This window comes from Bombyx mori, chromosome 14, assembly GCF_030269925.1.
Source record: "Bombyx mori chromosome 14, ASM3026992v2".
NCBI lineage: Eukaryota > Metazoa > Arthropoda > Insecta > Lepidoptera > Bombycidae > Bombyx > Bombyx mori.
Genome location: NC_085120.1, coordinates 8,655,630 through 8,671,303, shown reverse-complemented (window position 1 = coordinate 8,671,303; position 15,674 = coordinate 8,655,630). Strand labels below are relative to the sequence as shown.

The following is a 15,674-nucleotide window of genomic DNA, read 5'->3' as shown; positions in this document are numbered from 1 at the left end:
TGAATAATAAAATCAAATTGTATCAAAAAAAATTCTATGCTAACCTAGGAATTTTTCACCCCAACTTTATTTTTATTTTATTGCCCTTATTGGCAGACGAGCATACGGCCCACCTAATGGTGAGTGGTTACCGTCACCCATGGAATTCAGCAATGCCAGGGGCAAAGCCAAGCCGCTGCCTACCGCTGAACTGTTATATTATGACTAAGCTCCTTCCAAATGGCTAGACCGATTTTGATAATACTTTTTGGGTTTGTTTACTACTTGAATTCTATCTACATTCAAGATTGGTTTAGATTCATAATTTGGTTCACCAAAAATGTTTAATTATTTAAAGAAAAACGCGTAAGACAACAAGGACGTTCAAAAATTCTGATGTTTTTGGTAATTCACTGATGTCTCAATGGTGTATATTCCTTCCGTGGAACTGCCCAGAGATTCGGACCTATTGTGTGCAATACTGGGTGATCCATAACATGAAATATTCTGGATGGTGGTTTCCTTGCAGCCCGTCTCACTTCAGATCGTGTACAAAAGTTTCCACCTATTAGCCTTTATAACAGATTTGGTTGCAATGTTGATCGCGGTGACCCTCTTACCCCGCCAGAATTCTGACCTTTGGAGAATCGGATCTAGGGCGAGATTGCGGAGGAGTCGTTTAGTGGGTAGGGCTCTAAATACCATCCTTGGGCCTGCGGTCCGCTTCTAACATCTGCGAACCGTCCGCGCGCTAGACGCGGGAACCTCGTAGGAGGTTTTGGACCCCGGCTAAGAAAAAAGAAGCGTCATGTAAGCTCGCATGGGTAGGAGCCACCACCTCGCCAATTTTTGCCGTGAAGTAGTATCGCGTTTCGATTTGTAAGGTGAGGCTGCTTAGAACTCAAGTCGCAAAGTAGAAGGTGCCATTTATGTTTTTGATATTTATGGGCTCGACTAACTTTTCAGTAACAGGTGGGCCGTGAGATTATCTACCTCGCTAAGCAATAAAAAAATTACCACTTAAAAACTCACCAGCGAATTGTTAACAATACATAATATCTTGTAGATACGAAGGTTTCGTCTCGTCGATGCTCCTTAAGCCCGGCTTATAAAGTTTACACGAACGACAGGGCTCTTCAATAAGAGCTTAAAAGTACTTCGACGTTAAATATTTAACGCCGCTTTAGCATATTTGTTATTAAATAGGGTAACGAACCGTGACGTGCTGTGGTTATCCCAGATTTAGTCTTGTTATTAAAATTATGGACAGTCCAATTCACGTTCGTCCGATTCTGAGTGGTTACTAAAGCGCTTTTAGTACCCGAATATCTGGACGCGAAACTGAACGATGCTTTTGTGTTACTAGCTGGCATAAGTGGCTACAGATCACACGAAAAGGTCCTCAGGTGGGCGCAACACGATGCTCAACAATGAGCGATCGATTGAAAAAGTAAGATGGGAGCGCATTGACTAAGGACGTGACAGTTACCAAAACCTAAGAAATCTCGAGACTCCAAGCCTCAAAACGGTCTCATCAATAGTTAAGACAAGAATAAAGGGACACGTAATATTTTTAAAAAATTATTCAACATCGAACCCGGTTCTGTGATAATATAAAAAAAAAAACGAATGAACGACAAGGCGGGTTGTAAATATCAAACGCACATATGACAAGCACTTACAGGGTTTTGATCTGATCTCGTGAAGGCATTCACCCCGACGTATATCGCCGGTTCAAGAGGTGTCAATTCAAAATACTTTCAGGATTTTATCGGATGATTTTTATTGTGTGTTTGTGTCATGTTTTATTTTATTTTCTCATGCGCATTAGATTTGCCTATTGCAAGCTCAGAATTGTAGTATTCAATTTCAATTCTCGTCTCGTCTGTATGTTTCGATTACTTTATACAAAGATTGATATCGATTAACCTGTCGTGATATTTATAAAAAAAATATTTATTTTTTATGTATAGAATTTTTTTTTTCAAATATATTATTGTGAGATTTTTTTCAATCAGTAACTATAGAGCGGTTATCTTTTCTTTTCTGATTGTCTGTAAAACTCGCTCCTATTTTTTTTTTTATTGCTTAGATGTGTGGTCGAGCTCACAGCCCACCTGGTGTTAAGTGGTTACTGGAGCCCATAGACATCTACAACGTAAATGCGCCACACATCTTGAGATATAGTTCTAAGGTCTCAGTATAGTCACAACGGCTGCCCCACCTTTCAAACCGAAACGCATTACTGCTTTACGGCAGAAATAGGCGGGGCGGTGGTACCTACCCGTGCGGACTCACAAGAGGTCCTACCAACAGTAATTACGCAAATTATAATTTTGCGGGTTTGATTTTTACTGCACGATGTTATTCCTTCACCGTGGAAGTCAATCGTGAACATTTGTTGAGTACGTATTTCATTAGAAAAATTGGTACCCGCCAGCGAGATTCGAACACCGGTGCATCGCTCGATAGGAATGCACCGGACGTCTTATCCTTTAGGCCGCGACGACTTCTAAACTCCTAGCCATAAGACTACTTGTATATTTTTTGTTTAATTTCGTGTATTTGTTTTGGTATTATATTGACAACCAAGCATACTCCACTCCACTCTACACAGGTAAATGATGAAATTTAATAATACCAAGGTAGTAGTATAGTATTACTTAATAATATTAATTTCTTCATATACGAAAAAATGTACAAAATAACCTATACGTTGTATAATAAGTAATAAATAAACACGTGTCACATAGACAATGAGGTAGTGCATTCTTAGTGTTCACCGTATGTGTTCTCTGGCACATTTTTTTTATTACATTCACTTCTATGTAATTCTGTGTTTTACTGTCATTAGACCCGAACGTTTTGGTCCTTCGAGCCGGATTTAAACCAGCGACTTCATTATGGATACGACTCTAAGTATAATGGCTAATACAAAACAATTCAGTACACTTATTTCGTTTTTCTTAGTACCTATAGGCTTTAGTGTTATCAATAAAAAAATAAACATATTTTCCCGTTCTTTACAAAAAACAATGTCAATAACAGAAAAAGTCAAAAAATGTAAAGCAAAATCTAAATGGTGCCATCAACATTGGGCGACTTCTAGTAAGCATGAATAGGTTTTATTGTCCTATTCCATGATCGCACAAGTATCTAAAGACACATACATATGTCAAAGGTACCCGCGTTCTATCGATGCCCGAGCGTTATCGAGAAATTGAAATTACAAAAGTTTGTAATAGCTCACCAACCATTCAAACGCATGACTGCTTGGCTAGAGAAATGGGCAGAATGGTGTTAATAGTTTGGTAAGCTCACAATACCACCAATATCATTGGAAATTGAATCTGACGCGGAAATGCTCAATCAATCTATACTAATATATAAATCTACAGTAGTTTTTACGGATGTTCCGTTATAACTACTGAACCACGCATCCGATTGACTTGAAACTTGGTATCCATGTAGAAAATACATGTACCTAATGGATAGGCTAATATTTATATGAGTGTTGGACTCTCTACACCAGTTGCGGGGACGTTAATGATGAGAATCTTTGTGGGGGTGAGAAATAATAATGCTAATTTTAAATGCCCAGCGAAGCGGACGGGTACAGCTAGTAATACTATAATATGTAGTGCTTTCACTTCAAAGTCAGATGCGATCTAAAGTGAGTATGTATTTAAAGGAGATCAACACCATAGTAATATGTTGTCTCTAAGCACTTTGATGTAACAATGTTGTCTCTGTATGCGTGTACAGCTGTAGTGTTAGAATGTGCATAAATGAAACGATATACTTTAACTACATTATGTCATATAGTTTTCGGTTTTAATACTTTGTGATATAAAATATGTTTATTGGAAAATAGAATTTGTCAATAATTTTGTCAATAATTTAAAAAAAAAAAATTGATAATTTTGTAATAGAAATAATTTTGTCAATAATTTTGTCAATAACTTAAAAAAAGAATTATACCTCCCATGTGACATTGTTTGCATTTTACTACAACTTTAGCATAAAAGTGTTGTTTAAAAATGTAATAGGTGTTCATAATTATTGGCATGGTTTAATTACATTCTTAATGAAAAGCTTCACGTAAACTCGAAAATTGTAGAGTATACGAAACGTGGGAAATAATAATATAATAACAACAAAAAAAACTCGAGCTTAAAATGTTAAAGTTAAAGTAATTTTAATTATTTACTTTTTCGAATTTTAACATTTGGGCGAATCAACACATTCTTTAGTTAGTATCAAGATTCCTTTCATTTTTAATAAATAAATAAACTATAATATATATTATGGCGTCGTGTAATCCCAGTTTGATTTTAACGTTTGGAGCTTGTGTGTTCTCTTTTATATGTGTGCATCTTCGTTCAACAGGTTGAGACCAAGGTGATATCGATTTTGCGGGAACATCTGTACCACAACGAATGTAGCTTTTTTTTTTTTTTATTAAGAACACAAATAGACTAATAAACGGTATTTTTAATGCGACCTTTCTATTATATCATAAGCAAATGAATATGCAATTTCGAAAAGGGCACATGTCGCATATTTTGTCACATACGTTTTTTCATATACATGTAGTTTTGAGGCTTACCTACACCCATTTTATAATAATTCCAGTAATTTTCAATTGCTAATTAACACTAAAATATATCTCAAAAGTTAATATTTTAAATTTTACACTGCTTTAGAAGATAATCAGTTTTTTTTTCATTTCCTGAACATTTTGCATTTTCAGAGATGTGCCCTTTTCGAAATTGCATATTCAATTATATTCAACAGTTAACAGGCTACGAAACGTGTGCATTGGTGAACACCTGCACATAGAATACGACTGAAAATTGTACTCTCATTTGTCGTTGACACGTACGCAAAGCTTTAAGTTAATCGGACTTCTTGAAGCTCGAAATGATGTTACATAATACAAAATAGATAGAAACAAATTAAGCTTATAAAACATGTTAAAAACATAAAAGTGAATACCGTGGGCATTTAAAAAAAAAATTGCTTAGATGGGTGGACGAGCTCAAAGCTCACCTGGTGTAAAGTGGTTACTGGAGCCCATAGACATATACAACGTAAATGCGCTACCCAACTTGAGATATAAGTTATAAGGTCTCACAACTGCTGTCCCACCCTTCAAGCCGAAACGTATTATTGCTTCACGGCAGGTGGCGATACCTACCCGTGCGGACTCACAAGAGGTCCTACCGCCAGTAATAAATAAGCAATAAGTTTTCGAGTTTTCTATCAAATAAACGTGAAGGATGTTTATTACATTTATTAAATCACATCTTGGCACGTTTGTCTGTGAAGAAACCTACATGTGTTATAACGTTATAAAGTTTCAATTCAAACCGAAACGCATTATGCCTTCGCGGTAGATATAGGCGAGACGATAGCAGCTCACGATACTCCCAGACGCGTTATGTAATACTAGATGATAACGCCATCTTGTTGTGTCTTTAAAGCGGTTAGTTGCCCTCAATTAAGAAAAATAGTATTATTACACGCCAATAGATGTCAGGAAGAGTTGATTATTGAAAACACGAATAAAACAACATTTTCTGAGAATAAATCGTAGCTAGATCGATTTATCGCCCCCGAAATCCCCTGTATACTAAATTTTATGAAAATTGTTGGAGCCGTTTCCGAGATTCAGATTATATACATACTATATATTAATATACAAGAATTGCTCGTTTAAAGGTACTAGGGGTCCCGCAGTAGTCGAAATTTCATTCGCAAAGCAGCTACTCTTGAGTTGTTAGGTCTCCTTCGGAGGCGCTCGGGCAGCTGTTAGCAAATCCCACCCCTCCTGGCTGAGCCTTTGCTCGCCCACCTGTCCTGGTGAAACTGGAAAGGCCTCCGGGCCACCAGTAATCCTTCAAACATAAAAAAAAAAAAAAAAAAAAAAAAGTCGAAATTCGACTATCATTAATTGGAATTGTAAGTTTGTACACTATTATGATTGTATTTTATAATTCTATAATCACAAATTTCGGTAAGACTACATACACTATAAAAAATATTAACAAAGACAAACAATATTTAATCTCAATTTGACAACAGACGTCAAGAACAAAAGTTTGACAATAAATAGTATGCATGCGTGTGTGCGTCAAATACATGGTATGTAGTGTGTAATGTTTTCTTTATTGATTTAATGTATCTTTTATGCATTATTTAAAAAAAATATTAGCATTGTGCACTTCTTCTCTATATTCTCTATAAGTGTGGAAAATTTCATACTCCTCCGTCCGAATTTTCGTAAAAAGGGATACAAAGTTTTTGCTTCACGTATTAATACCTATATATAGATAAGATATAGCTGCCAGATGCGTTAAGCTATTAATGCAGCTCTATGTACTTCACAAATGAGTTTCGTTTCCTCTCTCTCACACGCCAAACTCGTAACCAACTCATTCTGTTCAACTTTGTTACAATTCATCCCAGTTTTGTTTGTTTAAAACTGCATTCATATTACTCTGTTTAGTTGCGAGAGCTCGCGAGATCATGTGTACGTAATAGTTTGTACTTTATCTAAAATTATTATTGTGACTACAGGTCGTTCAAAACAAACATCATTAATCTATTCTCAATTTGACCACAGACTTTAAACAATAACAAAATTTTGACAATAGTGTGTGTAATGTTTTTTTTTATTGATTTAAAGTATTTTTAAGGCATAATTTAAAAAAAAAATTAGCATTCTGCACTCCTTCTCTGTATTCTCTCTCTATAAGTGTGGGAAATTTTATACTCCTCCGTCCGCGCAATTATCGTAAAAAGGGTACAAAGTTTTTGCTTCACGTATTAATATATACTAGAGGTCCCGCAGTAGTCGAAATTCGACTATAATTAATTAGAATTGTAAGTTTTTACACTATTATGATTGTATTTTATACTTCTATAATCACAAATTTCGCCAAGACTACACTATAAAAAAATATTAACAAAGACAAACAATATTTAATCTATTCTCAATTTGACAACAGACGTCAAGAACAAAAGTTTGACAATAAATAGTATGCATGCGTGTGTGCGTCAAATACATGGTATGTAGTGTGTGTAATGTTTTCTTTATTGATTTAATGTATCTTTTATGCATTATTTAAAAAAAATATTAGCATTGTGCACTTCTTCTCTATATTCTCTGTAAGCGTGGAAAATTTCACACTCTTGCGTCCGCGCAATTTTCGTAAAAAGGGATACAAAGTTTTTGCTTCACGTATTAATATATAGATATTAGGGCTTAAAGTGTGAAATTACCGATTTGTACTGAACAATTGAAATTCTTTTTTACATACTACTATGTTTCATTTGTAATTTTAATACTCTCGAACTTTTTTTGACTTTGTGATATTTGTATTGTTTACGCATGAAGACTAATCAAATTTTATAAGATTTTTTTTATTGCTTAGACGGTTGGACGAGCTCACAGCCCACCTGGTGTTAAGTGGTTACTGGAGCCCATAGACATATATAACGTAAATGCGCCACCCACCTTGAGATATGTTAAGTTCTAAGGTCTCAAGTATAGTTACAACGGCTGCCCCACCCTTCAAACCGAAACGCATTACTGCTTCACGGCAGAAATAGGCAGGGCGATGGTACCCACCCGCGCGGAGTCACAAGAGGTCCTACCACCAGTGAAATATATATAATATCGCCTATTGACTGATTTTCAATGCTAATTATGTTTCAAGCTGCAATAAAGTATAATCTCTCTCTATTTCACCCATATTATGTAAGCATATCTTATATGTACATATATTATTCACATAGTTTTCTCATAGTATTATAATACTTTGTATTAATTAGCCTTCTAAGTTTTACACAAAATCCTTGAAGGGTTTTAAGATAAGTCCTTGCGTAGGGTATTAAGAGATTTGAGAAGATCTTGTTTGCCTTCGACGGTTATATTATCATCTGTATAGCGTTAATGGCGTTCGGATTATAAGGAATATAAGCGAATTGTGTTTGAATGCATTGTTATATTCGCTTCATTCGAAATCGTCGTGGCTTAAAGGATAAGACGTCCGGTGCATTCGTATCTAGCGATGCAACGGTGCTCGAATCCCGCAGGCGGGTACTAATTTTTCTAATGAAATACGTACTCAACAAATGTTCACGATTGACTTCCACGGTGAAGGAATAACATCGTGTAACTTAAGCTCAAACTCGCAAAATTATAAATTGCATAATTACTGGTGTAGGACCTCTTGTGAGTCAACACTATGCCTATTTCTGCCGTGAAGCAGTAATGCATTTCGGTTTGAAACCCTTTAACCGGGTCAACCGTTTTACTGTTAAAAGTGAGATCTTAGAACTCTTGTCTTACGGTTGGTGGCGTCATTTACGTCGTAAGTATCTATGGGCTCTGGTAACCACTTAACACCAGATGTACCGTGAGCTCGTCCCCCAATCTAAGCAAAAATAACATCAACAAAGTGACTTTCATTACAGAGTCATCACACATCACACATGATGATGTCTTTGTTAAATAGTTTGACGGTTCAAGCTGGAACGCCCATGATATAAGGAATAAAGACGCTTCAGAGATAGGCAGGGCGGTGGTACCCCCGACTCGGCTTTCGAACCACCGTGAATCTTGTCTGTATTTCAATTAGTATTTTAAATACGCGATTAAGGTTTTTCCGGTTACGTTTTTATTACAAGATGTTTTATTGTTAAAACGGAGAAGTAATTCGTGAGTATTATTCAACTAAGTAAATACGTAATTCATTAGAAAAAATCGCGCGTCGATATTTCTTCATCGTGGCGACTCAGACGACGGCGACGGGCAAAGCCGTGTCCTCCTAAGCACATGCTGTTGCAATCTCCCGATCCATTACCAGTCTTTTTAACTCTCCAAGCACTAGTCACCGCCCTGTCAGACTCATCGAATGCGACGTGCAGCCTAGCCTATAGACACGGTTCACTGAGTTTATCGCCTGATCTTCTCAGTGGGTCGCGATTCCGATCCGGTGGCAGATTCAGCGAAGCACTGCTCTTACTAGGGCTAGTGTTACCAAATCCTCCCAGGTTCGAGCCCTGTGAGCTTACCTACCAAACCGTGCATAATTGGAATAGCGTCTTAGGTACAAAGGGTGTTTTGTCCTTAGGGCCAGAAAAACTTCAAAATCCTTTTAAATAATAGATACAGTTTTATTAAATCCGTTTCAGGATTTTTAACATTTCGTATTTCAGAAAAGATTTTGTTCGAAACACACTAACGTTTTTGGGGTTTTAAATTGTTGCTTGTAGTGAATGCTCATGTGTGTTTTTTGGAAAGGTTTCATACAGTTAAAATATCCACTCACCCCGATATGTTGTCCATCCACGAAGAGCTGTGGCACTAAAATCTGCTCACTCCTCATCCGGTCCCGTATTTCATCTTGATACTCGATGCTCATGAAGACGTCTCGCTCATCATACTTGATGAGGAGGTTCCGAAGTATTTTCTTCACGAGGACACAGCGTTGGTATGTTGATCTGACGATACCCATTGTTGTCGTGTAGACAACAACTTTTCCCGCGTCTTTTTCTTTGTAACTCTGTAAAACAAGAGGATATTTGTTATTCTTATATTTTATAAATTTTTATTTTGAATACATATTGTATTACCTCTTTTCAGAGCGTAATATAATACGTTTTTCGGAGTATCTTCTTAATATTTAAATTTTAAAGACATGATGAACTGACCACGGTGTATGATATTAGTGTTTAAAAAAAAATGGACAACGAATCTATTCTCTATTATATAAAAATGAATTGCTGTTCGTTAGTCTCGCTAAAACTCGAGAACGTTTAGACTGATTTGGCTAATTTTGGTCTTGAATTATTTGTGGAAGTCCCCAGAAGGTTTAAAAGGTAGATAAATATGAAAATGCTCGGAATCAAATAAAAATAACAATTTGTTATTCCTTTGATGTGTCCCCCGTCGGACGGATTCATTTTGTTTGCTTTAAGTTTATTTTATACAAAATTTTAGGTCTTTTATTTATCGATTGAGGCCTTCGATCAATAATGTACTATTATTGATCGAAGATTGAGGCACTACGAAGTCTGCCAGGCCAGCTAGTAACGAATAAAAATTAAATAGATACGTGCTACAAATTTACAGTAAATTACTAAAATTGTTCTAACGTATAATTTCATTTAAAACGTTTTACTGGTGGTGAGACCTCTTGTGAGTCTGCGCGGGTAGGTACCACCGCCCTGCCTATTTCTGCCGTGAAGAAATATTGCGTTTCGGTTTGAAGGGTAGGGCAGCCGACTAAGCTATAAAAAAAAAAAAAACAAGTACCTTATGTATCGTATTCCATTATATAGAATTAATTATACGAATGATAAACAGTAGTGTTTGGTACGAAGTTTTTTTACACGTTATATTTAGTTTGAATTTGTTACATTTGAAAAAAAAATTAACAGAGCCATCTACGTAACTTTTCTTGAACTAAATATGCGGTTTGAAAAAAAACTGTTTATTGTCGTCAATACGTTTAAGTTCAGTATTTATTCAGTAGATGGCATTGTACTACAAAATTGTGCTAAACTAATGTAAATTCGTTTATATAAAATAGTTTTATGGGAATAAATATATTTATATCGATATTATTATTGTCTTTTTGTGTTTGAGGGATTATTGGTGGCCCGGAGGCCTTTCTATTTTTTATTTTTTTTATTTCTTTTTATTTCACCAGGGCAGGGTTATAATAAAATTGTCTTAAAACGTCCTGTCCTTCATAAAGCAAAACTACTAGGCTGCACTAAAAGTATCGGGAATGGAATATTTCCACTGTTCCTGTCATATTAAAATCTTTTTAATTGAAAACTCCTTGGTTTTAAAAATCGAATACCATTTATTTATTTAAAAAAAGATTCTCGGTCTTGTCACGAGGTTTTGTCAAACTTGTTTAGTCGTTGAGAAAATGGAATTGACTCGAGAAAATTCAAGAGCGATGATTTATTATGACTTTCGAAGTGGTTTAACACAAAAAAAGTGTGTTGACGCCACTTCGATAAAGCGGCACGACACGAGAACCCTCTCATCGTGGCCGCCGGTAACTACATTCCCGATCCTGCGGACAGAATGGAAAGCAGTCGACGTCGCCCAAAACACGTCATCTCGTATCCTCCCGATCCACTAACGGTGCTTTTAGGTACTTCAAGCACCGGTCACCGTTCTCGTCGAACCCGTCGCTTGCGACGAAGGGCTCGACGAGTAAATTAACTCTCAGACACAGCCCACTGAGTTTCTCGCCGGATCTTCTCAGTGGGTCGCGTTTCCGATCCGGTGGTAGATTCTGCGAAGCACGGCTCTTGCTAGGGTTCGTGTTAGCAACGTCACCAGGTTTGAGCCCCGTGAGCTCACCTACTAAAGTTAGGGTTACGCTGACATAGCCGCTAGGGCTATCAGCTTAGGTAGGAAAAAAAAAATCAAAGTGTGTTGACCGGATGATTTCTGCATTTGGTGATGAAGCCCCATCCAAAACCACAATTTATCGCTGGTTTGCTGAGTTTCAACGTGGACGTGTCAAGCTCAGTGATGATCCCCGTCAAGGTCGTCAAAAAACTGCAGTCACCCAAGAAAACGTTGATGCTGTGCGTAAGCTGATTGAGGAAGATCGACATGTGACATACCGCGAAATTCAGGCAACTTTAGACATTGGCATGAGTCAAATACAAATAATCTTGCATGAACAATTAGGTGTAAAAAAGTTGTTTTCCCGATGGATACCGCATTCGCTCTGTGAAGAGCAAAAAGCGGCTCGCGTTACTTGGTGCGTGAGAACTCTCGAAAGATTCCACGCAGGATCCTCAAATGCTGTATACAACATTGTATCAGGTGACGAATCCTGGATATACGCGTACGAACCCGAAACAAAAAACCAGTCACGAGTTTGGGTGTTCGAAAATGAGTTAAAGCCAACAAAAAATGTTCGTTCACGGAGTGTTGCAAAAAAAATGGTGGCCACGTTTGTCTCCAAAACCGGCCATGTTACGACTATTCCTCTTGAGGGACAAAGAACGGTTAATGCAGAATGGTATGCTAGCATTTGTTTGCCACAGGTCGTTTCTGAACTCCGTAAAGAGAACTGCAACCGCCGCATCATCCTCCATCACGACAATGCGAGTTCTCACACCGCGCACAGAACAAAAGAGTTTTAGAGCAAGAAAACATAGAATTATTAGACCATCCGCCGTACAGCCCCGACCTAAGCCCTAATGATTTCTATACTTTCCCTATAATAAAGAATAAATTGCGTGGACAGAGATTTTCATCACCTGAAGAAGCTGTGGACGCCTACAAAACGGCCATTTTGGAGACCCCAACTTCCGAATGGAATGGTTGCTTCAATGATTGGTTCCATCGTATGGAAAAATGTGTCAAATTTCGCGGAGAATACTTCGAAAAGCAATAAATACATTTTTAAATAGTAATGTTGTGTCACTTCGTTAATTCCCGAAATTTTCAGTGCCGCCCTCGTACTTCTTGTAAGAATGCGCGAAAATGGTCGAATGCGAAATTCTTGTAAGAATAACGTCGTGAATTGACGAGTATGACGAGTATAGTGAATAGAAATTTTTGTCATCTATTTAGATACATCGTCTTAAATTTAATCATTTATTTAAAACTAGCTGACCCGGCAGACTTCGTAGTGCCTTAATCGATAAATAACTTTTGTACAAAATAAACCTAAAACAAACAAACGGAATCCGTCCGACGGGGGACACAACAAAGGGAAAACAAAATTGCTATTTTTATTTAATTCCGAGCATTTTATTTGCCTTTTAAACCTTCACTGGACTTCCACAAATAATTCAAGACTAAAATTAGCCAAATCGGTCCAGCCGTTCTCGAGTTTTAGCGACACTAACGAACAGCAATTCATTTTTATATATATAGATGAGTGGTTATTTAGATATTATTACTGAAAACTGAGTAAGCTTAGAGTTAAACATTACTTTTCCGAAACATGATTTAATGTTTTCGTTCTGGTTTATTGAGGCAATATAAATGACGTATAAATTAGGTCCAAAGCACTTCAATACATCCATCCATCTTGAGACATGTCAACAAGTCAAAATGAATTATTTCTCGTCTTGTCTGTTATACAAATTTACAAAATTTGTGGCTTTGAGATTTATTACACGATGTGATTACTTTAATCGCGGATATCGTTAGTGAACACGTTTTTTTTATTGCTTAGATGGGTGGACGATCTCACAGCCCAACTGGTGTTAAGTGGTGGTTGGACCTCTTGTGAGTCCGCACGGGTAGGTACCACCACCCCGCCTATTTCTGCCGTGAAGCAGTAATGCGTTTCGGTTTGAAGAGCGGGGCAGCCGTTGGAACTATACTAGACCTTAGAACTTATATCTCAAGGTGGGTGGTGCATTTACGCTGTAGACGTCTATGGGCTCCTGTAACCACTTAACACCAGGTGGGCTGTGAGATCATCCACCCATCTAAGCTATAAAAAAAAAGTGGTTACTGGAGCTTATAGACATCTACAAAGTAACTGCCGCCACACACCTCGAGATTTGTGGGTTTGATTTTTATTACACGATGTTATTTTTCGCAGTGAAAGTCAATCGTGAACATTTTTTAGGTTGGTATTTCATTAGAAAATTGGTATCTGCCTGCGGGAATCGAACACCGGTGCATTACTAGATACGAATGCACCGGACGTCTTATCCTTTAGGCCACGACGACTTCGAAAATATCATTGCCTCTTTGTCTGAATGTCAAAAATATATTACTGTTTTTTTTTTCCTACCCAAGCTGAGAGTCTTGAGAGGCTATATCAGCGTAACCTTAACTATTATAGTGGGTGAGCTCACGGGGCTCAAACCTGACAACATATTTGGTACTAGCCTGTGCGATTTGAACACCGGCATATTCGCGTTGCTTGATACAAGTATGTGTGGCGTCAAATCGTTTAGGTCACAATGATTACAAATCTAAATTAAATTAAATTACGATTAGTTTTACAAATGTCAATTAAATATTTACTCATAACCAAACCACAACGACCTGTGAATGTGTGTGAACTGGCTTTAGTATTATTTGTTTGAATATTTACTGATTTGCTAAATTACGAGGCACATACCAAAAGAGCATAAAACAAACCAGGTCACTGTGTGATTACGAATGCAATAACGTCAAACTGTCAACTAGAATTTCGCATCTTTGGCATCATGTACATACAAACTTACACAATTTCCTTTCGGTGTTTTTGTAAGGTCAAGAAAAAAGGTAAGCTATAAATTTGTTTTTTGAAGTTATACTTCTTTAGGCGCGCCATGAAAAATTGACGAGAGTGAAATTTTACGATGCGCGCGCACCGTGACACAAAACTAACAGAACGAAGTTGCCCACTAAATCGCTCATTACAATACGACCGACGTAACTTGGCGAGTCTGAATATAGCCGCAAGCGAACTTTCCGAACCGTACCGAGAATTACCGAATTTATACGATCTCAAGAAAAGGGATGTCCAATATGCGTGTTTGAGGATGTTGTTTAATCGATTTTTTTCAAATTGATTAAAATTTAAATAAAAAAAGAAATAAATTTAATAAAAATAAAGTACCTATAACTTCTTACGCGCGTACATAAGTACACGCACCCTTTTTTTTAAATATTCGTAACATATTGCTAAAGTATATATTATCTATAGATGCATTTATGATTCGGTAATCCGATATAAATTGTTGAAATTGGAAGCGTTAGTAATCAGTTTAAATATTGATATTTATTTTGTAGTCACGGAAATATAATATTCGTATTGTAAAAGTACTAAAATTAAATTTTTATTCTTTTACTCGAATAGAACTATTCAAATATTGTTGTTCCGCGGTGTTTGCCACAAAAATAGTTTTCGAAGTTAACTCAATTTCGACTACTGCGGGACCACTAGTTAAATGTAAATCTGCAACAATCTACGGGTAACAACATTAACCAAATTTACACACACAACGCACTTCACTTAATTACATTTATTTTATGTAATCGTACATATATCTATTTTCTACGCGTTTTTTTTTATTTTAATTACGCAACGAATTACTGTGCTATCAAACTACAGAGAAATACGAGTAATCGGCCTATCCAATATCTAATTATCACGCTCGGGTCAAAATATTTGCTAAGCGATTAGGTAATCTAAAGAAACAGTACCGTGATAATGAATTCTTCGTTGTACTAGTATTCCGGAATTGTTAATGCTCTTTTCAATAAACATATTCAGAACTGAAGATGCGGTTTTTTTAATGGAAGTTATCTTAACCAAAAAATGTATATGATTTTATTAGCAAATAGTTTTGTACTATATCCTTCATAACTATGATTTAAAATCCTTGAGAATTTAAGTTTAGCGCCTGCGAACCTTATTTTTGTGTATTTTACACAGTCTGTATTTGCAGTGTGAATTAATAGAAATCAGTCAGTTTTAATCTTTTTTTATTTCTTGGTAGATTAATAATTTGTTAGGTAATAAAGCTGTTTAATTTAACTCCCTCTTCTCCTTAATTTAATTAGAACAACAAAAAAATACGCAGCACTAGCTAATTTGTTTTGTCATTTACGTAACAAGATATTATTTAATTATTTATGCTCGATTCACATTTTGACGGCAATTGGTTTATTTGCGACCTAAATTTGTTTC

The 15,674-nt window shown here is 36.5% G+C and overlaps 1 protein-coding gene across 1 annotated transcript in view; it reads right to left on the bottom strand.

Annotated features, from left to right (window-relative positions):
• LOC101745273 (glutaredoxin domain-containing cysteine-rich protein CG31559) overlaps nucleotides 1-15,674 on the bottom strand; it is a 107,146-nt gene that overhangs the window by 13,180 nt on the left and 78,292 nt on the right. Inside the window, exon 3 of the mRNA XM_004922632.5 lies at nucleotides 9,321-9,554. Coding sequence (XP_004922689.2) covers nucleotides 9,321-9,554 — 234 coding nt within the window. The remainder of the gene's footprint in view (nucleotides 1-9,320; nucleotides 9,555-15,674) is intronic.